Source organism: Typopeltis vanoorti, chromosome 24, assembly GCF_054136105.1.
Source record: "Typopeltis vanoorti isolate ZY-2024b chromosome 24, IOZ_Tvanoo_1.0, whole genome shotgun sequence".
Taxonomy (NCBI): Eukaryota; Metazoa; Arthropoda; class Arachnida; order Uropygi; family Thelyphonidae; genus Typopeltis; species Typopeltis vanoorti.
The window spans coordinates 43595391-43620999 of record NC_143572.1 but is presented as its reverse complement, the minus strand read 5'-3'; the positions used below and the strand labels follow the sequence as shown (position 1 = coordinate 43620999).

General features: G+C 35.8%; 1 protein-coding gene across 1 annotated transcript in view; it reads right to left on the bottom strand.

Moving 5' to 3' along the window:
* LOC150093137 (serine-enriched protein) overlaps positions 1-25609 on the bottom strand; it is a 104680-nt gene that overhangs the window by 24722 nt on the left and 54349 nt on the right. The window contains exons 5-7 of the mRNA XM_090413956.1: positions 21224-21340; positions 12137-12246; positions 2908-3166 (exon numbers count right to left, since the gene is read on the bottom strand). Of these exons, the coding sequence (XP_090270082.1) occupies positions 2908-3166; positions 12137-12246; positions 21224-21340 (486 nt within the window). The remainder of the gene's footprint in view (positions 1-2907; positions 3167-12136; positions 12247-21223; positions 21341-25609) is intronic.

The following is a 25609-nucleotide window of genomic DNA, read 5'->3' as shown; positions in this document are numbered from 1 at the left end:
CCACTCGACCAAGGAATATTAACATTTAAGTCATATTATATTCGGCGAACATTTCACTCACTAGAGAAACCAAAAATATAAAATAAACTGAAACAATTGTTCTAGCGTTTTAACTAAGAAAAAAATTTGGATACAGTTGCTTAGGATAAGAATCATCCAAGCTTTTAGCAATGGTGAGCTGACCTTATGATTTAAATTAGGATTGATGTCACAAGTCCTCAGAGCTCTCATAGAACAAATTCACATCCTTAACATGCCTTCTATGAACCAGGTATATCTACCAAAGGATCCTATGTTCAACATTCTCCATGTTGCGCAAGGTCAGACTTATAAGACATAAAGAAATTGGTTTGTCTATAATAAGAAGTATGGCATTCACAAGGAACCTAATAAGTGCCAGGTATAGAAAGAGAAGAAAGTTTTATCCTCAGTGGTAAGCAGAAAACTAGAAGTTACCATCAAGCCTTTTTTTTATTTCATAGAATATGGTTATACCAGAATCATCACAGTAGAAAATCAGAAATATTATCAATAGGGAAAAAAAAAACACATAGGCATACAAGATAAAACTTCCTTAAAATTTGCAACATATTTAGAAATTCCAGAAATGTAAGTGATTGGATCTTTTCATATCCACATGGTAACCCAGGAAGATGAGATATATGAATCAATGATCTGCTGGATTTTTCAAGAACTGTGTTCATTTAGTTGCATCATGGGTTTGATTGCATAAAGTTCTTGTTATAAAGCTGAATCAGAAAAGCAAATGATATGGACTCCTGAGTAATGTTTTAATGATGCCATGTTCTTCTGGGAATAAATAATGTGAAGATTCTTACACTGTATGTACTTGCAGATGAAGGTTGGTTTCCAGTAAACTTGTCCAAAAATGGCAAACCATCATCATTTTCCTTTTCCACAATGAATGTGACATTTTAATGAAAGCTTAATTTTTTTGTAAAAAGGAGATCAAGACATTTTCAGAATGTGGCCAGATACCAAAAACATTGTAAGCCTAAAAGAAGGCAGTGGGGGGGGTTATATGGCAGAAAGCATTTCTTGAGATGATGCTCCAAATAATGATCATTGAAGGGAAAGAACTACTCATAATTGTATCTTAATATCTGCTTATAGATCTAATTCTTTGAACTCAAATAATCAGAACACATGAGAAAGTAAAAAATTTCACAACATTAAGTCCTGGGATAACAACAACTGATTATTGGTCATGCAGATGCTTGTAAACAATATAAAAACTGATCTTGTATGAAAATGTAATTGAATTTCTGATACTGTCCAATATGTACACCCAATAAACATGATAAAAAATTTTTCACCTTTATAAGTTGAAGCATCACACAGTTGACAATAAGTTTCAAAGGGCAGCAGTCCCCTTGTGTATCTTCAGTAAGCCATAAAAAAGAGTCTCCTTATCTCAGCTAATGACTTCATCCAGTAAGGAGTTAAGGGGCTTAATCTGACTTTTAGTGGAATTGTCAATGATCTCTAACTAGATAGACTTATCCTACAGGAAAGTGATTTTTAAGAAACAATAAATGAGTGGATACTTTATGTAAAAAAATAATTATTTTATTTCACAAACTTTTTACCCATGTTTCACAGACATCTTCAGTGTGAAATGGCTAGAATATGTATACAAGCATACATAACAGAAACTTCAGCAAAGCTATATGAAATCATGATAATGATTTCATATAGTGCAGTTTCAGACAATGCTGTCCTAAAGCGGTATTTGCGAATGGATCACATACATATTTTGCAAATATATGAATATTTGCAAAAATACTTGGTCTCTAAGTATACAAAGAGTTGTTTTTATCCTGTTTGTAAGATATCCTCATTTCTTGTTTCAGCTAATGACCGACTTCCCCTGTCAGCTTGATCTGCTATTTATCAGATCAATGCTCCCATAATTTATCCTACTTTTGCCAATCTAGAAGATCCACTGCTGTTCATTATGAAGAAAATAAAATTTTACATTAAGTATCATGAATCCAAGTCTGAACTTGCAGAACATGCTTATCTCTTCTGAGAACAGAATTTTTTTGAAAACAACTCAATTTTTACATGAGAGAGTATTTCTTATGGATAAATTGTACAAAAAAAAACTGTAACATTCTCCCGTAATTCTTGATATATCTATCTTATAGATCATATTTATCCCATTTGTGGAAAATAGTACTCCTTTGCATGTTTTTCTATTTAATATCATACTCACCAGGACATGAATATTAGTATGGAAAGTATTTTATGAAGTCAGCTGAATATATAGAACATGAGAGAAATCTGTGAAAAGAAAACCAAGCTGGATAAACAAGACAATTTTTACATATTCCAATTGCAACATGGATCAGAGAGCAGGTTTAGAAATAAAACAGCTGATCAAACAGTGGAGATATGATAGTTCTGAGAAAGTTGAATGAATGGCATTAATGGCAGAGTCATATTTAAAAATGAAATTAATGAAAATGAAATGAAACAGTTTCACATCTGCTTCAAAAAGTTTAACATCAAATGAATTGAAAGACTGATATTACTGAAATCAAACCTGGTGGTGAGGCCAGTTAGAAGACCAGAGTGTCATAGTCTGTGTTAAACAATTTACTGACTGGTCAGTTAAAGTATAAAATATAATCTTGACTCAAATCTATGTTTCACACTGAGAGAGAGAGAGAGAGAGAGAGAGAGAGAGAGAGAGAGAGAGAGAGAGAGAGAGAGAGAGAGAGAGAGAGAGAGAGAGCATTAAAATTATATTTCAATTAAACATTTTTTAAAATTAGCATCAAACAGTAGTATTAGCTGCTTCGTGTATGTATATATATATATATATATATATATATATATATATATATATATATATATATATTTAAAAATTAAACTTCATACCAGGACAATCACAAATGTTGGATTATGACCATCACAATGATGATGAAATATTTCAGCAGAATATCCATGGGTGGAAGCTCTGTATAAAAGACGCCACATTTGTTTTGGATTTCCATACCAGGCATTTAGAACCCTCTGGAGCTGCAACTTTTCTCCAGTTAATAATTGTGATCCTTGAAATAATTTCAGAGATGTTCTAGGTTGAATCCTTTTATCTTCTGAGTGTGTAAATTTGTTTGGAAGGGCTGCAAATCGATACCTATATACCAAAGTAAGAAATAAAAATACAAAAATGCTAATATTTTCAAGAATTCTATATAATAACAATCATTATAATAACAATATTTTCAAATATCAAAATATATTAATTATAATGGAAATATTACAATATGCTAATTAAGATAAAAATTATTCATGGAATATTCACAACAGTGCTTCAGAGTACTGTATTAACAACACCAACAGAACAAGATAAATATACACAATTCATTGAGTTACTAATATTACACTAGATTCAAACCAGCATCTTCAGAGCAGAGCACAAATTACAAATGTAAAACAAAACACACAGCACTCGATTAGATTGTTGCAGAAATAATTCAAATTGTAAACGAAACAAAACTAATGTTTAAACCAAGGTGCCATCTAAGAAACCAGACAAACACAAAGTTAATTCAAAGTCAAGATAAATGTGACCTAAGAATGACTGTCTCCCAGATCTTAGGCAAATTAATGCAACCATACTTATTGAGGTTAGGGGAATGTTTCATACATGATGCTGATTCAGAAATATTTTTTTACTAAATAGCTTAAGGAAATTACAACATATACTAAGATATACGTTAAAATAAATTTTAATACACTTCCAATATTTCGGCAAACGCCACGTTGCCATTTTCACAGGAACTTAAAAACAAGACACGTGCACGCAAGCACAACAAACAGTAAATGAGGACAAAGCAGGAAGCTATTCTTTCTCTTAAAAGTCCTGATGGTGCTGCCTAGCAGGCAATGTTGGTATTCTTGGGCTATTGGGTATTCTTCTTGGGGTATTCTTGGGATGAAGGTCTTCTGATGTAGGTTTCCCAAATTTGGGGCAGTCTCATGCAACCAAATTTGTTGAGGTTTGGATTGTTTCTTAGGGCTGAGGCTGATTCCATGAAAAGCCTTTTGTATTTGAATTTACTACGGTGTATTATCGTGGCTTCCTTCCACCGTATTCTATGGTGGGTATCCAGTGCATGGTCTGAAAGACAAGAGTGGCTGTATTGGTGAAACCAGATGTAGTCCTTGTGTTCTGAAATTCTGATATTAGCTGTCCTGCCTGTTTGGCTAAAGTAGGACAGCTTATAGCAGCAAAGGAACCTGGTATACACCAGGTAAGTCTTTAGTAGAGCAGATAAGGGATGCCAATTTTTTATATGGTCTGTAACAAGAAGTTAAGTCATGTTTTTTTAGGATTTTTGTAATTTTTTCTGAGGTGCCTCGGATATAGGATATGGTGATTGATATAGAGTAGCCCTTGTTGTGATTGGGGGGGGGGGGGTATTGGTTTCAATCTTTTTTGGATTTTTTTTTGGGGGGGGGGGTAGCCATTGGCTAAGAAAGTGTTGAGAATGTGGTTTAGTTCTGTGGTTAGGGCATTGTTATTTGAACAGATAAGTTTAGCCCTGTTGTGTAGTGTCTTAATGACTCCATATTGTTGCGAGGGGGGAGGGATTGTTGGTGAATGTATCTGCCTGTATGGGTGGGTTTTCTATAGACTGAGAAAACCAAGGTTCCATCAGGCTGGCAAGTGACTAGTGTGTCAAAGAAAGGAAGGCAATTGTTTTTTTCTTCTTCCAGAGTGAATTTGATTCTGGGGTGTTGGTTGTTTAAGCGTGTTAGGAAGGAGAGGAGTGCATCGGAGCCATGTGGCCAAATAGCAAACACATCATCAACATAGCGAAGCCATATGGTTGGTATTTGTGGGGCATTCAGAAATAGTCTCTCAGCCCTACAGCTACTTCTATGCAGCACAGCTGTCTTCTTCCACTTAATTGTGTATAACTTGCTAGACAGATGATTGCAGATGTAGTTTTAATATTCTACAAGGTGGATGTTAACAGATCTACCAGTCTGTCCAAAGTAAGCTATGTTGCAGGAACAAAGAACTTTATACACTCTATGATGTGCAAGAGGATGAAGTTGATCTCCTTTGGAGAATGGTTGCTAGGTGGATTTGTGGTATGAAAGTGGTATGGAGATCATATCTGCAGAGAACTTAAACTCTGTTTAAGCTCAGACATACATTAGATGTAAAGGATATGAATAGTTTTGCTGTGATCTTGAGAATCAGTTTAAGGAGAGATGCAGTATGCTATTTTATAGAGGTGTAGTCATTGGTTAAAAACATGTTGCAAAATACCCAAGTTCAATAGCAAAAGCTGTATTATTTGAACAAACAGTTCTTGCTCTGTGTTGTGTGTCTGTGTGTGTGTGTGTGTGTGTGTGTGTGTATAGAGCAGGCCTACACAACTTGATTGCCTTTGAGGGCCAAACCCAACTTGGACCACCTGATGAAGGGCCAGATCACTTCGGACTTAGAATCTTAGACTAGTCCACTGCAGCTAAACTTAAGAAAATTTGTTAGTAGGTCTACAGTAAATACTAATTAATATGCATATTTAAATTTTTTTAGAGAGTTACAATTAAATTTATAATCAAAATTATTTACAAACATATATAGCTGCAAAATTTTTCAATAAAAACCATTTAAACATAAACAAAAAGTTTACTAATAATTTCACTGAGAATATCACACTTATTCTCAGTGAAATATCAGTGACTGAATGTCACAATGTGACACATTGCATTTCTTTGTTGCCACTATTTTATCAAAGTTTGGTATCATGTTTGAAGTGGCCATTCTTAATATGCAGAGTCTTAGTAAAAATTTAATTCAAAGCTAGCAAAAAAATCGTTTAATTTCATATGCCCTCATATTATTAAATAATTCAATCAGGCAGACAGGTCAAAATAAATAGCATTGTGGGCCGTATGTTGTGCAGGCCTGATATAGAGGATGCTGTGCTTCTGAGTTGAACAGTGGTGTGACTACATATGAATGTACTTGCCAATATAGGTGTGCTTTAAAAGGATATTGAATTTGGTAGATGTATAATCTGCCAAATTCAATGTGACTAGTGACTAGTGGTGTGCCACAAGGATCTGTTCTTGGACCACTGCTGTTTAATTTGTTCATTAATGATATAGGAAAGGATCTGAGAGGAACAGTTCATTTGTTTGCAGATGATGCAAAGTTGGGTAGGGCAATAGTGAATGCAGATGACGTTAAAATTTTGCAAGATGATTTGGATAGATTGGAGATCTGGGCTAAGGAGAATGGATGTCAATTTAATGTGGCAAAATGTAAGGTTATATATTTTGGGTTGAAAAGATTAGCAGCAGTTTACTACATTAGTGGAACTGTACTCCAGGAAATTGATGAGGCACGAGATTTAGGAGTGTTGGTGGATAAGGAGTTGAAGTTTAGGGGCACATTGCAAAAGTGGCCAAATCAGCTCATCAAATCACTTGGTTGCTGAAGAATACGTTGACAAGCAGAGACAAGCAGGTTATTGTTCCTCTGTATCGAGCCTTGAAAAGACCCATCTCGACTGCTGTGCCCAGATTTGGTCACCTAGGTTTTTTCTTGATGGGGAGGAGGCAGAGAGGATCCAGAGGCGCGTGACCATCTTAGTCATTCACCTCTGGGGATTTGAGGATTGGTGGGTTGCAAAAATTGGTTGATAGGCGGAGGTAGGGAGATATGATTGAGACATTCAAATTACTGAAGGGTTTCTATAAAATTAATTCAGAAGATATTTTTTTGAGAACAGGGCTGGTTGTGGGAGGACTAGGGGACATCCATGGAAACTGGGCAAAAGTGTGGTTAGTAAAGGTGTTAGAGCTGGGTTCTTTACTTTTAGAGTGGTGAATGAGTGGAATGCGCTCCCAGAGTCTGTGGTGGATGCTGTGACAGTGAATGAGTTTAAGGCGAGGTATGATAGATACCGTATGTATGTCGAATAGTTGTGATGATTATGTTTTGGGGCCTCCCTCGATGAGTCTAATGACTCCCTGGAGTTGCCCGTAATAATAATAATAATAATAATATAGTAAATCTATAGTAAAATGTATTTTTGCATGTTGGCTGTTTCAATGAATCAAAAATTTATCACGTGTCTGGACCATCAGTTCCCAATCAGTGGTATGCGTACCCCCCCCCCCCCCCCCCGTGGGTACGTGCTGGGCCATTCAGGGGTATACAAAAAATAATCAGTAATGGCTGAAAAACAAGTAAAGTAAACAAAATGCAAATTAGTTATGGAACAATTAATGTTAAGTTAGAAAACCTATTTTAAAAACAAGGGGACAATTTATAGAAATGGGTTTAAAAGGGGTACACAAGTGGAAAAAGGTTGGAACCACTGGTCTAGACCATAAGACCAAATAGCAAAACATCATTTACATAGTGTAGCCAGACTGTTCGTTCATGTAGTAGTGTTAAGGTTGAGTGATTGGCTTTCTAGAAATGCCACATAGAAACTGGCTAGAGGGAGGGCCCACTGCAGTCCCATCTATTTTTGTAGTTTCCTTTTCATGAAAAATAACTTGGAGTGTATGGTGAATTTGAATAATTCATATATCAGAAGGAAACCGTGGCTTAATAAGATCAAAAGAGTTTTCATCAGTGGTACACTAATAAATAATAAAGTAATATCAAAGCTAATAATGATGCTAGATTTTTTTAAGTTAAGATTTTTTTTTATTAGGATTTCAAAGTAAACAGAATTTTCAATGAAGGAGAGAGAGTCTATGCTGTGGTATAGTATGCCCACCGTTTGTAGGTCTCTCCTTGGCATTTTTCCAAGAATAGTCGATTCTTGCTGAAGGGGAGAAAGAAATGAAGGATGTACGAATTGGTCGCCAACATGCGAAATCATGTGCTTTCTTGTCTGTCACTTTTTTGCATTTTTTTTTATTATTAATTTGTATGATGGATCCAGTACAGTCAACAAGTTCTGTTGTTAAACGTTTCAGTAGCTCTTGCAAAAGAATATTGAATAATGTGCTGACATTCTGTGAAAAAGAATCGTCAGAAGGCCGTCTCCTTGTTCCCCTTTCTCAAGTCATAAAACATGCAAGTGCAATTGCGGGCGTATCGGGGTTGACTGTTAAAAGAATTCGTAGGGAATCAAAAGTGAAGTTAAGCCAAAATTTAAATCTCCTAAAAAAAAAAGCACCAGAGAAAGAAAACCATCGAAACCGTAGCTTTGAATGATTTTGTGTAGTAGTGTTGAATTTTATGTGGTCGAGAAAAGAGTGCCAACTGTTCCGAAAGTTTAATTTTCCTTGGAAAAGAGAAACTTTATGGAAAATAATTCATGAAATCGGATTTTGTTTTAAAAAGTCCCAGAATAAAAGGAAACTTATCATGGAGCGAAGTGATATTGTTTTATCTAGAACGCTGTATTTGAGAGCAATAAGCCATTTCAGGGAGGAGAAAAGACCGATTATGTATCTAGATGAAACTTGGATTAATAGTAATTTAACTTATGGAAAATGTTGGCAGTCTAAAGAAGAATGTGGAGTGCTACAAACCGAAAATGCCTCACGGCGCATAATAATTTTGTATGCGGGTGGAGAAATGGTTTTTTTACCAAATTCAAACTTACTATACAAAGCCAATTCAACTACTGGAGATTACCATGGACAAATGAATTCTATGATCTTCGAAAAGTGGGCAGAAGAAAAACCGATTCCAAACCTTCCTAAAAATGCTGTTGTTATAATTGATAACGCCTCATATCACCTTCTATTCTATTAAACAAAGTTCCAAATTGGTCTAATAAGAAGCAAGTTCTTATGGATTGGCTCTCTACAAATAACATTTCTCATTCCCTAAATGCGAAAAATTGAATTGCTTAATTTGGTAAAAAGAAATTCGCCCACAACTAAACTATTTAAATTCGACACGATGCTCAAAGAGCGTGGATTTCTAGCTTTGAGGCTACCACCATATCATTGCAATTTTAATGCTATTGAGTATGTTTGGACAGAAGTGAAAAGTTTCATTCGCCATCGCAACATAACTGGGGATATTGACATGTTGAAACTTTTAAGCTTTCAGAACAGGCGATTGAAAGTATTACAGTTCAAAACTGGGGAAAATATTGCTCTCATGTCACCTCATTGGAAAATATGTATTGGAACAGAGACGAATTGAAAGTTTATTTTTCACTTGGTTAGAGTATAATAAATTTAGTTTAATCCTTTATCCAAGTGTGAGCAACAAAGTTTGCGCCTGAACGTATCTTCAGGACTGGGGTAAGGTGATACAACACCAGGACAACTCGTTGCAAAGGTGTAGCAAGCTACCAACACTCCTGTCCCAGTATCTCCTATAATGCAAAACACATCTCCTTGCGGATATGTCTAATGTTATGCATTAAGGGAAGGGCCACTACCCAGACTAGTTTCGACCTTTATTGAGGTCTCTTCAAATAAAGGTCAAAACTAGTCTGGGTTGTGGCCCTTCCCTTAATGCATAACATTAGACATATCCGCAAGGAGATGTGTTTTGCATTGTGGGAGATACTGAGATAGGAATGTTGGTAGCTTGCTCTACCTTTGCAAGGAGTGCCCTGGTGTTGTATCACCTTACCCCAGTCCTGAAGATACGTTCAGGTGCAAACTTTGTTGCTCACACTTGGATAAAGGATTAAACTAAATTTATTAAACAGAGACGAATTATCGAAGAATTATGAGAACCTTTGGTGATCAGTTTAAGTGAAAGTGATGGCGATTCGGACACCGATTCAGATGACTCTAAAGATTAAAAGGATTTGATAATGGTATTTTTTTTCCAACATTTTATTTACATGGGTTTGTTAAAAGAGTTGCAACAAGTCATAATAATTAATCGGTTTAAGACATTAAAGTGTCTCAGTTCTCTCAACTGTAAGTTTAGAATATCTAAGTTCATTTGAAAAAATTTCTGTTTTTCTGTATAATTATTTTTATTTTATAGAAAACTTTCTTAAAAATAAACTTAGTTAAATTTTTGTTTTATGCTATACCTTTTTTAATTTTGTTAATATTCTACGTACATTTTTCCAACTGTTATACAAGCAAAATAGTTACACTTTAAAAACAGCAATGTTCGTAAAAGAAAAGCTAAATTTTCCGACCTGTAATAATAAACAAACTCATCCCAGAAGACAGATTGATTACCCTATTATCGATTATCGGAATGGATTCTCCTTTTTCTGACATGTGCAGAAGTGTCGAAGGATCTCTAATCGGTGGGTGAACTATATCTATATTATCAACTATTAGGGAAGGGGCATTGAGTTTGAGAATTTTGGAGACGATATACTGTCAAATCCCACTGCCTTATTAATATCAAGCTTACTTAATTCCTCATATATTCCTGCTCATTCACCACCTGATGTTGCCATCACTAAGATGAAATACATTGATAAATTGAACATTGAATAATTCAATTATATCTTTTGCATTAGTTACCAATCTGCCAGTGTCATCAACTAGTACCATCATCCCATAATCATTTTTTTCCTTCTATTTGCCATATATCAAAAGAACTCCCTACGATTTTTCTTAGCTTGATTGGCCAACTTCTTCTCATACTATACTTTTTCTGCCTTTACTGACCGAGTTACCTTCCACGCCTAATTCCAACCTTGTTTAGTCTTTTCACCTTTGGGATATCTCAGACATTGTTGCTGTTAAATAGCTCTTGATCAATGCCCATGCAGGGTCCATATCCTTTCCACTCAACTCCTCTTTTCACACTATAGCTTCCAGTTGTCTCCTAAGTTTTCCATAATATTTGTACCTTTATTAATTAAAAGTTATTACTGTGGTCTTTACGTGTTTTATTAAAAAAGGACTATTCTTTGTACTGTGTTACCTTCCAGACCTGTTCTTTATACTGTCCATGTAACTGATCATTGCTAACATTCATCTTGTGTTGCCCCCCCCCCCACACACACAGTGCCTTCTTCTTCCAGATTTCAAGTTTAATCTTTTCATTCATCCATTTTATTCCAACCTTGTTTCGTTTTTTCACATTTGGGATATCTCAGATATTGCTGCTGTTAAATAGCTCTTGATCAATGCCCATGCAGCGTCTATATCCTTTCCACTCAACTCCTCTTTTCACACTATAGCTTCCAGTTGTCTCCTAAGCTTTCCATAAACTCCAGCCTTGGAGTTCCACATATATTCCTTTTTTACAGAAGTTTTCATGTGATTGGCTGCATCTCAGGTGCTTTCTTAATGGTCACTCTTGCCACCCAGGGTAAGATTAGACACTCTATTCACAATCACATCCTCTGATATAACCAGATCTAAGACTCTTAACCCTTGTGTGTCCTCTGTTACATACTGCCTAAGATTGTTTTCCCTTAAGAACTCAAGAAATTCATTCTCTTTATTCCCTGATGCTATCACTACATTCCAATTATCATCCTTTACTTGCTCACTAAGCTAAGCTGCCTATAGATTTCTTTGTCTCTACCTTCCACATTCCCTGGCCTGTAGTAACACCCCACCAATCATCTCATTCTATCAACCCCCACTTCACACCATACTGCTTCAAAACCACTGCCACTTTTTTCTCCTTGTATCTCAACTTTGCATGGACATAATTTTCCTGCTATCATCAGCAGAACTCCTCCCCCTCCCCTCCCAATCTTCACAAACAACATCAAATCTTTGCATTTCTATTCCCCAAGATGTTGTTCTCATCTAATCATGTTTCACTTATTCCAATTATTTTGAGGCACATAAAAGCAATCAATGCAACAATTTCATCTCCCTTATTTCTGATACTCCTGGCATTCATAAATAAACATAACAATTCATTTCTTGATCTATAAGAATATCTAGAATATTCTAACTTTAGAAGAATCTTGGTGGACCATCCTAACTTACAATTAGCCTATAGTCCTGTAGTCCAAATTAAAACCAAATTCTGAGTAATGCTCAGAATTTAGTTTTAATTTGTATGTATAATCCATGTGATTAACTTGATCTTGTGATTAACTATGTATTAAAATTATCAGAAAACATACACAAAAAAAGAAATTTATATAAAAATTATTTAATTATTAATTTATTCTATAATGCAAGTTACATTTTCTGAAAAAAATATAGTTACCTTTCAAGAGACAATTCCATAGGAACAGCTCCAGTTGGTTCTACTTCCTCAGCAAATACTTGGCTGTCAATAAGGAGAATCCTAACATGATTAATCACCCCAGATAATTGCTAAAACATGAAAGAATAACAGTATTATTGTCTGATATCTAATTTATTATTATTTGCATGTTAATTCATATTAACATAAATTTACATATTACATGTTAAACTGTGAAAGCCAAATTTCTCTTCACATGATAAAAAAGTTTTGTTTCTTGTTAATTTATGCAACAACATGCTTCAACGAGGACTGGGATCCATGTGTACATAGTAATCAATGCATGTTTCTGTTGCATTCAAAGGATAGCATTAATAAATTATGTTCTTTTGTTAAGTAAATTATATCATCAAGAAGAAGAGTAAGCGATGACTGATGCTGCATTTTAGTGCAAGGCTGCATTTTAGCGCATGATACATGCCAAAAGGTGTATTAGTGCACTCAAAGGTCTAGTCTGTAATTTAAAATATAATCTGAATTTTATTGAATTATAATCAACATAGGAATTTGTTTCCTTTATTTATTTGGCTTAGTGGTTGGTTTATCAAATTCCATTAGACAAGGAAAAATTTATTAGACTGAAGAGGGAGAATTAAGTTGATTGGTTTCAGGAGGAAATGGCAGTGTTTTCCTTCCTTCAAAACAGGCAAAGGGACCTGAGAACACATATCTATAGACATAATTAAAAAACTAGCAAGAGAGCCTTACTGCTCCAATTTACATAACAGTGTTCCATGGGGTATCCTGTCAAAGGCCTTAGAAAAATCCAGAAGTACCACTGTGTAGCCAGTTCCTTTGTCCAACTCAGATGTCATTCTATTATAAAAAGTTAATAGATTGCTAAGGCAGGATCTACCTTTAACAAAACCATGTTGGCCTCTATAGAGTATCATATCCTGATCCACCCATTCTTGAATTTTGTCTTTAACCAATACTTTTACCACTACTCCTGAGATGGTGATTGGTATGTAATTAACCACTGCAGTTTTAGAGCCACCTTTATGCAAAGGAACCACTTTGCCTAACTTCCACTCCCTAGGAACCATACCAGAGTTCAAACTTAAGTTAAATATCCAAGTAAGAGGGGTTGACAATTCCTTTACACATTCACGCAACACCCGAGCTGATATTCCATCTAAACTTACAGCAGTGTTTGCATTTAAATTTTGAAATATATTAAATACCTCTGATTTCTTAACTTCAATTCTCACATTAGTTATTGCTACAGGTACAGAGATATCCTCACTTGGGTGATAAACTTTTGAAAAGTGATCACTAAGTAACTTGACTATTACATCTGATTTTGTCACCTCAATACCATCAGCACCCACTAAAGTTATACTTCCAAAGTCATTCTTCCTTTTACTTACCACATAGCGGAAGAACTCGTTACCCTTGATCTCATTGGCTAAGGTCTTCTCATAATCTGATTTAGCTTTTCTTACTATGCTGGTAACCTTCCTAGCTTGAGCCTTGTACTGCTCATGGGTGTACTGATTGCATTTCTCCTTGTACATTCTCCATAACATTTTCTTTTTTTGCAGATCAAGCTTGATACTACTGGTCATCCATCTAATGCCTATCTTGTTTGTCTTCCTGACCATGGGGACACAATCTGATATTGCCTTACTCAGATATCCTGATTTTATCCCATGCACTGCTAACATCTTTCCCCTGCAATATGTTCTGCCATGGGATGGCTGCAAGCTCATGCTGAAACTTGTTATAATTGCCTAACCTGTAGTTCCGTATATACCCCCTTCTTAACAGAAAAATCCACAGATTTTGCAACCTCCCAAGTCAATACCACATGATCGCTTTCACCAATTGGAGGTAACAAGGACACCTTACTTATGCATATATCCTCTGAACCAATAACCAGGTCCAACACTCTCACACCACGTGTCCTTTCAGTTATGTGCTGTTTCAGGTAATTATCTCGTAGAAGATGTATAAACTCCATTTCCTTTTTGCAACGTGATATTTCCTCCTTCCAGTTGATATCACCATAATTAAAATCCCCCATAATAATCACTAAACCTGCACTCATTGCACTAATTTGCTGATGCATGAATTCAATATCTCCCCCTGTACCCCCTGGCCTATAGCAGCATCCAACTATATATTTGGTTGTGTTGGTCACTATTTCACACCAGACCACCTCAAATGAACTCTCATTCACATATCTATCATCTTGATATACTACTTTCTTTGGCTGCAAACACATCAGCTATCATCAACAGTACTCCTCCCTGAAAATACTGTACCCATCACATTCAATTCCAGTGACTACATCTTTTGCTGACAGCCAAGTTTCACTAATGCCTACAACTTTTAGTGAGATTGCACTGACCAGGGGTTAGCAATTCATGGCTCACAAGCAACAATCACCTCTATTAGAAATTCTTGTGGCTCTTCACAGATTAGTTCACTCTTTTTAATAAAAAAAAATAATTAGAGGATAATCTGTTTCTAGTTTCTAAAACTTTCATTTCAAGGTGACACATATAATCAATTAAACTCAGAAATGGCACAAGACGATTCTTTTTCAAAAATAAATAATTTCACTTTTTTATTTCTATTATTTTTTGTACCATGTGCAACTCTCAAAAGATTCAATTGAGGCTTAAATTAAACAGCTTTGTCAGAAGGGGCTGGCAATTTCCTTATACATTCTCATAATTCACAGGCCAATATCCCATGGCCATATTTGCATTAAGGTTCTGCAATATTATAAGCACCTTCAATTCATCTACCTCTAATTCTCATATTAATCAATGCCACATCTGGCACTGCAATATCTCCATATGAATGGTACACCTAGAAAAATTATCACTCACCAACTCAACTATTTTCTTTGCTTCTGTTACCTCACTACCATCAGAACTTATTATAGTCATCATTCCATTGTCATGCTTCCTTTTACTTGTCACATAGTGAAAGAACTCTTTTGAGATCTCCTTTAGCCTCATCAGCCAGCTTCCTCTCATAATTAGCTTCAGCCTTCCTCACCATACAGATCACCCTTTTGCTTGTGCTCATACTGATCATGGGCTTGCTTATCACTATTATCTTTATATGCCCTCCACAACTTTTTTTACAACTCCTGCTTAATGATGCTGTTCATTCATTTAACTCATAGCAGATTTATCCTCCTGACTCTGAGCATACAGTCTGATACTACTTTCTTCATACTCCTTGAACATCTTCTATGCACTGCTAACATCATTCCCCTCCAAATTCTTATGCCATGGCATAAGAATTTGGACGGGAATGATGCTGTAACCAAACTCCTCAATTCGTCATACTTACCTGCTTTGTAATTCTGCATATATTTCCCTTCTTAACAAAAAATTTTGCATGTATGGCAAGTTTCCAGGTCAAGACCACATGATCACTTCTCAATTGGAGGGGACATGTCCACCTTGGTTGGCGTTAAGTTCTCTGATGCTATCTTAGCAGCTAATAAATTCCATTTCCTTCCCTCCTTGTGACTATCCTCCTTCCATTCTATGTCCACACAGTTGAAGTTCTCCCCTCCCCTAATAATTACTCATCATACACTCATTGCACTAATTTCCATGCATGACATTTACATTCTCCCTTGTACTCCTGACCAATAACAACAACCAGCTATATATTTCATCCTGTTGGTCTCTCTCATACCAAATAGCCTCAAGTGCACTGTCCTCTGTACCACCATCCTCCTGCTGAACTCTTCCTCTGTTTGGCTTCTATTCTTCAGGCATCATTAGGAAAATCCCCCTCCCTCCCCCAAAAAAACACTGTTTCCTTTGTCTGTCCTCTTCAAAAATACTATATTCATCCATGACATATCATTCTTGATCTTTTGGCCTAAGTTGATCTAACAAATGCCAAAAACTCTTCTCCCCTATTCTGATTACTTCTGGCATTAGTATACAGAAACTGCAATACTTCCCCTTCACACAACCTCCTTCACACTTTGTGTTGATTATTCCCCTAAATTTCCGAACCCGGGAGGACTACATTCAGCATTATGTGATCATTCTCCCATTCATTCACCTTTAGGATGCCTAAACCGGTTTCCTTTGTATGTTTCTAAACTCCTTCTTATTAGATTAATAAGGAGTTTATTAGATTAATTGACTGCACTTTGGAACTCTCGCTGAACAATACTTTCTGAAGACACCTGACTCTGAATCTATTCATATATAAATCATCCATCTTATATAAGCCCTTTCATCCAGTGAATTCACTCCACGCATTTCTCCTGCACAACCAATGCATCGGCTCATTCACAATCTTCTCAGCTTGCCTCTACCATACTGTGGAAGCAGACAGCTTTTATGCTAAAAGCTATGCTTGCCCTTACAATAAATGCAAAACAACCATTGGAAAATCCAAATCTGGCTTCATAAGAGCCAAAAGCAGAAAACTAACCTACTTTCTGATGTGATTCATTGATGGATGTCATGACTTGTTCTTTGCAGAAGTTATTGGATGGCACCTCTGGTCATCTGCACTTCCACCACACCACTCTCGCTTATCCAGATGGCACCACATCCCTGACCTTCTGGGATCGCTCTTCTTTAATTTCTGCATTGATAACCAAGGCAAATCACTTTGCCAATAACAAAAACAGAGTACAATGACAATGAAAAGCTCTTCCAGTCCCACCATTGACTACAGTACAGTCGTCAGTACTCATGATATAATCATTGTTGTATTGCTAGTGGTCAACTGGCGGCACTTTAGTTCAGCAATGCTACATAAATATTTCAATATTAGGCTGGCAAAAGTCTTCATACAAATATAATTGTACAAAGAGGCAAAAGTGCCCCAATATATAACGGAGGCTCAAGAAGAAAGTGTGGTAACTATAGTGCAGTGTTTATCAAAATTTTTTAGCTTGTGGCACATTGCTTCACCATATGGGATATTATGGCATATCCATACAGTAGGTGGCAGCACTATGCTAGAGACATTACCACTACCAGTGTCTATTAGATTAATTGTAGCTTGAGAAATGTCTTGAACGCCAGAGATTGGTATATGTGAGTCAACACTCATTGCAAATTCAGATACACTGAACTCGAAATAATGAGTCATTGACTATTGGTGAGTGTTTACTCTGCTCTGCAATTCATTGTTTATTAAGTCACAATATTTTGCAGCTCTGATTTATATTTTTGTTTAATATGGAGAAGTTTTAGATAAACTTCAAATTCAGCAACCAAAGCAAAGATATTCATTGTGAAAATACAACTAGCAATTCCTTCAGACTACGTAATAGAGTTAAGGTACCTTCCCAGACTGATGTGCACAAGTATCCTGATTGTTATTTAAGTTATGGATTTACGTAGACTGGATCTGAAAAATCATCCACTTCCTGAGTGTGCTATATGCAGCAAAAAAATTGAGCAATGAAAGTAAGGCTCCAAGCAAACTGAAGAACCACTTTAATACTAAACACAATCATTTAATAGGTAAAGAGACAGCCTAATTCAGTTGTTTGCTCTCTCCTCAGATAAAGTAAATCAAGTCAATGGAAAAATAGCAACAATTACAGAAAAGGTGCAAGTAGCAAGTTATAAGATGGCTAAATAATTGCCAGGAACATGCAGCCACATACAATAGCAGAAACTTTATTTTACCTGCTTGTAAAGAAATAGTTAAATCTGTATTAGGATAGGCTGCCAAGAGGGAAATATCAAATGTACCCCTGTCAAATGATACCATTTCTCATTGCATAGAAGACATGTCCTCTGACATCCAGAAACAAGTAGCTGAAAAAGTATATGCTGGTAAAAAATTTTCACTTCAACTGGATGAGTTGACAGACATAAGCCAAATATGCCAACTACTGAGTTACATAAGATTTTTAGATGGAGATTCTGTTGCTGAACAGTTCTTATCATACACAGAATTACCTGTTTGTGTCAACCGGATCAGACATATACAATTCTATAACAACCATGGAAGAAAATAAGCTATGTTGAAGAAATTTTTCAGTATGTACTGATGGTGCACCAGCAATGACTGGTTGAATTAAAGGTTTTCTTTCAAGATTAAAGCAAGATTTTTCCAAAGGTAGACTCATTATTTTGTACATCAAGAAGCCTTAGTATGTAAAAGATTCATGAAGCCCTAAGAAGTGTAATGGGCTCAGTAGTTGCAATGGTTAACTACATTAAAACTCGGTTAGTTAAAACTAGGATTCTCAAAGTCATGTAAGCAGGAACTTGTCATGAAACGATGGTCCTTCACACCGATATTTGTTGGTTGTCCAAAGGAAAAGGTACTGTCCAGATTTTATGAACTGAGGAATGAGTTATCAGAAAGTTTTGCTACAGAGAAACCTGAATTTGCTTCCCTGATTAAAGATGAAACATAGTTCAAAAGTTGCATACCTGGCTAATATTTTTGGACATGCAGGGGAAGGAAGAAAATCTTTTTACATCAAATGATAAGCTGATTGAGACCTTAAAAAAAATTAAAATATGGAAGACAAAAATTGAAACAGATGCCCTTGAAATGTTTCCTCTCACAGCTGATACTGATCTGGAGATTACTTCCTGCTTGATTTTAGAACATCTCTTGGTTTTGGAGGATAAACTACAGCAATACTTTCCTTCCCTCAACGTGAATGAATATGACTGGGTCTGCATCCCTTTCCTGTTACTACTGCAGACACAAAACATCTATCATTAAAAGAGGCAGAAGAGTTGGTAAAACTTCAGGAAGATTGAACTTTTCAGCTCAAGTTTAGGGAAACAATACTACTTCAATTCTGGAATTTGGCAAAAAAAGAGTTCTCAGTATTATCAGAAGATTTTCCTATCTACTCTACTACATTTTTCGACAACCTACTAGTGCGAGCAGGGATTTTCTGCATTGGCCAACATTAAAAGTACAAAATGGGAGCAACTCCTTTCTCTTGATCAAGAATTATGAGTGTGTTTGTCTGCAATTTGACCCTGTATTAAACAATTACAGAAAAGTAAACAAACCCATATTTCTCATTAAATTATAAATATGGTGTAATTATTAACTCATTAATTTTAACTATTCCAGTTTGTATTACTTACAATTTACTTGTTCCTCTTTATTAATAAATAATGCTGCTGAAAATATTTAATATTTATTTTAATACTTATTTTTTGTTGTTTTTTCTCATGGTAACACAATTTTGCAGCACACTTGTATGCACACCCTTTGAGAAACACAGTCTTAGATGGAATTTCAACCCAGGTTGTTCCAACTAAAGAGAATATATGTTTCTGATGGTATTGCAAAGATGATATTTGCAGATAAATGCTTGCACAATATTTTCAGGCTACTTTTCGAAAAATGATTTTCAGAAACAAATCCTGTTTATGTTTGCTATCTAAATAGGCTTATTTGAAATGTAAGCTTGGAAAAAAATATTTTAAAATATTTTCATATTTTATTATGAAAAAAAAATAATGAAATATTATAATATTTAGTACATACTCCTGAATATATCTGCCAATATGGATCCTTCTCAAATTATACAATATAATGAAATAAGTATGGGATGGCACTGTATTTTGGAGTAACCTAAATTGCATGCATTGGCAACATACTCCTGCAGCTCTGATTACACTTTCTAATCTTTCTAGCCACATTTTACACCATTTTCCAATCTGTGATAATAAGCAGCAAATATTCTGTACCATTCTTCCTTCAATATGACCATTAGTCAAAGATACTACTGATAGGCAAAATGGTATGGTTCACATCTGACAATCCAGCTCATTCCAAAGTTGTTCTGCTGGATTGAAATTGTGATTCTGTACATTCAAGTTTTTCCACATCACTTTCCTCAAATCATGTTACCATAGTACATGCAGAATGACACTGTGCATTATGGAATTTAATGAAACAAGACTGTTTCATAAAACTTATATGATTATAAAACAATGTAAGCAGAAGTAGATTACCTAGAAGTGCTGCAAAATAGATATTATTATGATTATTATAAAACTTCCATGGAGTCAAAAGACTCATCGTAGGAGGTCCCACCATTATACATACACACAGTTTACCAAACAATGCCTTAAACATGTTCACTGTCTCTGTGCTCACCATACTCTTGGGCAATGCACTCCAATCGCTCATCAGCTCTTCACGCAAAAAAAAAAAAAACTGTCCCCCCCCCTTGCTTACACTCTCCTTATAACTGTCCCAGACATCTGCTGCTCATGGACTTCCTATGTTATACAGAATAGTCACAATGTTCTTTACACCAATGTAGTCTGTGCTCTTTACTGCCAGTCTTGATATTTGGTTTATGTACAGCTGTACTTCTGTGCAACTCTGCAAACCTCTAGTTGACTGATCAATCTGGCAATATTTCCATGTTACCAAAGGACTCTTCAATGCTATGGTACAGACTTCCCAGATCTGCATGTGCATTTCTTGATTGAGTTGGCACACTCAGATTTCCATCAGATGATAGTACAGCCTACACTTGATTTAGAGTAATGCAGTCTTTTACCAATGTGACAAATGGATCCCACTGATATGGCATTTCATGATAACACCTTTTTCCAAGATTTTTATGCCAATGACTTTGTTTTCTTTATAGCAGTATATGATGGCAAGGGATATACATATAATGATCAATAATATATAACAATACATTGAGAATACAAATATTTTTCATCATTAATAGACTACTGTCTGTGATAGTTAGCCTAGTGGCTGTGCGCTTTGCAACCATATGCCTGGGGAAGGAGTGTCCTAGGTTCGATTCCCGTTGGAGATGTGAGGAGTTCAAAGATCTTTTTCAGCCATAGCCAGGTTAACTGGTCTTGGGCACGGGCAGTAGGGTTTCCACCCAGTTTAGCTGGGGTTTTTTCATCCCGCAAGCATGCAAACCGGCCCCATGAACACACACACAGACTACAGTCATGAATACCTCCAATAGGATGCAGCAGAGGAGTGGTGTGCCGGCTGCATTATTTCGCCGTGACTCCTCATTAGGAGGAGACCCAACCCGTCTGAAACATATGGAAGAGAGAGAGAGACAGAATAGATTACCTGAGAAATTCTAGCACGCTCTTCTTCTGTCCAGTGTGCAGTAGGCTGGGTCACTCCAGCCTGATGCTTAGCCCAAGTCAAGACTGCTCTCCAGACATCTTCTTCTTCAATAGCCAACTATAGGAAAATATTTTAAAAAGTTTTAATTTATGCAAATAATTTATCAGCAATAGACAGAGCACAAGTAGAAAAGTAGCACTGCTTTTTGTAATGAAAAATAAAAACAGATTAACAGACATATATCTCTTGAAGCAACACAGTAGTGCAAGCAGTTATTATTTTATGGCTATTTATACTACTGGTAGTACTGCTTACCATAGATGAAATATATGTGCTGATTTTTATCTTGGCAACACATACCTAAACATGAATAATAAACTCCTCGAGTGGCAGGCAATTTCGAGTGATTTGGGCAAATTTCAAATTGGTAAATACAATGAGATTTATTTATGAATTTGTGATCAAAGAAGATTACTGTAAAAATAAATTTAAATTCTACATGTTTCACTGTCTACTAACTAATAACTTCATTGGAAAGATGAATGTACTAGGAAAGATTCAAAAAAAAAACTGAATCTTCTAATAGCAGTTTTTTTTTTTTTTTTTTTGAAAAAGTATAACATTACTGATAATGTAAGTTAGTTATGTGCATTATATACCTCTAATGTATGGTGTTCCCAATTTTGGAAACACGCCTGGAACTCTTTTTGTGGAATACTTTTGAGTTCCTTTATCACATTATACTGGATGTCAACAATTGCAGGAGGTCCTGCTGTTATACACACAGTTTAACAAACAGTGCCTTAAATATGTTCACTGTCTCTGTACTCACCATACTCTCAGACAATGCACTCCAATTGCTCATCACTTTCCATGCAAAAAAAAAAACAACTGCCCCCCCCACTATTGCTTACACTGTCCTTATATCTGTCCCAGACATCTGCTGTCTTTAATTTTGGAAACAGCCAGAAATCACAGAGAGCTCAGTCGAGTGAATAAGCAGGATGATCTAATTCGGTAATCGATTTTTTTGGCCAGAAACTCTCTCACAATGAGCGTGCTATTGCTTGGTGCGTTGTCATAATGGATGATTTACTTGTCAGGCCACAATTCAGATCTTTTTCTCCAAACAGAATTTCGTAATCTTCTTGGCATCTCTAAATAGCATTGTTGGCTGACTGTTTGTGCCTGTTCAATGAATTCATAGTGGACTATTCCCTTGTGATCAAAGAAACACACCAGCATGGTCTTGAACTGTGAATGTGACATGTGCTTTTTTCGGATGTGGCGAACTTGGGGTTTTCCACAGCAAGCTCTGATGTTTTGTTTTGGGATTATAGTAGAAGCACCAGGTTGCATCACCTGTAATTACTCTCAAAAACATGTGCTTATTTGCAGAAAGATCAGGCGCAACTTGAAGTCATGGCTGCTTCTGTTCGTCCGTCAAGATCTGAGGCACAAACTTCACATAAATCTCTCGCATACCCAATTCTTCGGTTAAAATTACCCTGACTGTCTCTCGATTCATTTACAATTCATTAGCCATTAATTACACACTTAATTGTCTGTCAGACAGTACCAATCTCGCACTCTGTTTCCATTTGCATCTGTTATTTTTGTTTTTGGCTACCCACTTCTGGGATCGTTGTTCATATGGTTAATAATCATGTGGTGAAAGCTTTTACACCATATGTCACTTTCAACAGCTCCAATGTTTCAGTAGCAGTTTTGCTGATTTTCAAACAAAATTTGATGTTAACACACTGCTCCAAATTTCAATCACACATTTTTAAGCCAAAGTTTACATGCAGATCTGTATTGTTTTTGCAATAGTCAACTAGCAAATGGCTCTATCGGCTTGAGGATTAAGCATGCATTAGCTAAAGCATGTACAAAGATGACTACTCACATGACTCCAACCAAATCACCACACTGGCGAAACTACGTGGCTGTTCCAGGAATTAAATTGTCACACTTCGTATATGTACTCTTATTAATGTCAATGTCATACATTTCATAAAAGCTGCTGTTAGAGTTCTCAGATTTTTTTGGTATTTTTGTGATTTTTTTCCCCTTTGGCAAAATCATTATCATGATTTTTTTTTCTTCATTTTAGTAGAGGATATTCTAGGACATAACAGTGATATTTGAAGCTGAGAGGTAAGTTGTAATTAAAAAAAATTGGAATTTGGATTTATTTTCAGTGTCATTTTCAAGGCATTTCTCCAACTGTTCGGTCTAATGTTTTTGTTCTGTTGGACTCTGCACAAGCATGCAGTCTCTTTCATCTACCATTATTCTTCTCATGTTCTACTGTTTATTTTATGGTATCACTTGTACTGCATTCATCACTGCTCACTTCCACCACTTTGCTTTCAAAAAGAACCAAGCTAACATTCTCACTTGCATTTTCCTGAATTTTGTTTCAACTCTTTGTTGTCATATATTTTATTTTCTCCACACTCATCATCATCAAATTCCTGATATATATACCCTCAAGGGGTATACAGGATATGATAGTACTACATGAAAAATTTACATCATTACTAACTTCCTATCTACAATTTTCCTACAAATCAGTCTGTTACCTGTCAAGTCTCCAACATTATCAGATCTTATATTTCTATCTTCTAAGGCACTTTTTGCTGTATCAATCCACCTATATCTTGGTCTTCCTCTGGGTCTTTTTCCTGCCACCCTGGCAGAGAACACTTGTTTTGCTAATCTTTCCTCGCCCATTCTGTTTAAGTGACCATACCACCTGAAATTAGCTCTGCTAATACATTCCTGGATACTGACAATGTGAAGTTCTATCCTAATATCCTCGTATTTAATATGATATTGCCATTGATTCCATCTGTTCATGCTCCTAATTTTTCTCAGGACTCTCATATCTACAGTCTCTAGTCTTTGGTCAAGTGTTTTACTTCTGACCCAGCTCTCATACCCATAAGTTAAAATTGTTTTGAAACACTCTTGTATATAACTAATTTAGTGATTTGGCTAATTTCTCTCTTATTCCATATAAATTTATTCAGTTGACTTCCTACTCTCGGGGGACCCTGTAACCCCTAGAGAGCGTCACCTGGGTGGCAGATGGGGGAGCCCACCATGTGTGTGTGTGTGTGTATGGTGGGGTGGTCCAAATATACTGTATAAGGACTCGTGGACCAACAGGGCCATAAGGGGCAATCATCTTGATTGTAAGGGAAGCAGCACTCTCATGGACCCCTAGATGGATCTGTCCTCTCCTTCTTCTACTTTGCAGAAGATCCACTTACTTTAATCTTTCCTATAAGGCCTTATCAGACAACTCTTCTTATTTTATGATCCTTATGCTATTCGAGTACTCGAGGGCCATGGGGTCTTTTCATTTCTGGCCTTACAACTATGCCCTCTCTATAAACCTTACTATAATTCTTCTATAATCTACTCTTTCCCCTTCAATATACCCTATTCCTCCTATGGGTTTAAATTCGGAAAAAGGCTAGTTCAGAAGCCTTAAGGTAGCAGCCTTACCACTGAACTATTCCATTGTCAGGCTAGTCCTCTGACATGGAGAACATAATCCTACTTGTAAGCGGACAGAAAAAGATAATCGGATTGAATCCATGGGAAACGACCCTGGAATGGAAAAGGTAAAACAAAAATGGAAATGACAAAATATAATATACATAGCAAATTGGAATGTAAGAGGAATAGCATATAAAGAAATAGAATTAGACCAATTATTAAATGAAAGAAATTTTAAAATAGCAGTAATCACTGAAACAAAAAAGAAATTAAAAGGAACTACGATAACTGAAAATTTTAATGTGATATACAGTGGAGTCGACAGAGACCAAAGAGCACAAGCAGGAATCATGATTTGGATTCATAACTCCCTTTCAAAACAGTTAAAACATTATAAATTATGGAATGAAAGAATAACAGAAGCTAGAATAAAAATGGATAGAGGCTATTTAACAATAATTAGCTTATATGCCCCAGAAGAAGGAAGAGAACAGGATAATATTGATTTTTATAATCAGCTACAAAACATATATAATAAAATAAATAAATGTGATTATGTAATTTTAGCAGGAGATTTAAATGCAAGAATTGGAAACACGAAAATTAATAATAATATAGGAATACATGGAGAACATACTCTAAACAGGAATGGTAAAAAATTGATTGACTTTGTAGTTTATAATAACCTAAAAATAATGAATTCCTTCTATAAACATAAAGACACATAAATATACATGGGAAGCAAGAGGATGGAAATCAATATTAGATTACTTCATATTAAATGAAGACATCAAACTTTTCACTAGATGTTAGAGTTCACAGAGGATATGAAATAAGCAGTGACCACTTCCTTGTTAAAATAAAATTAAGATT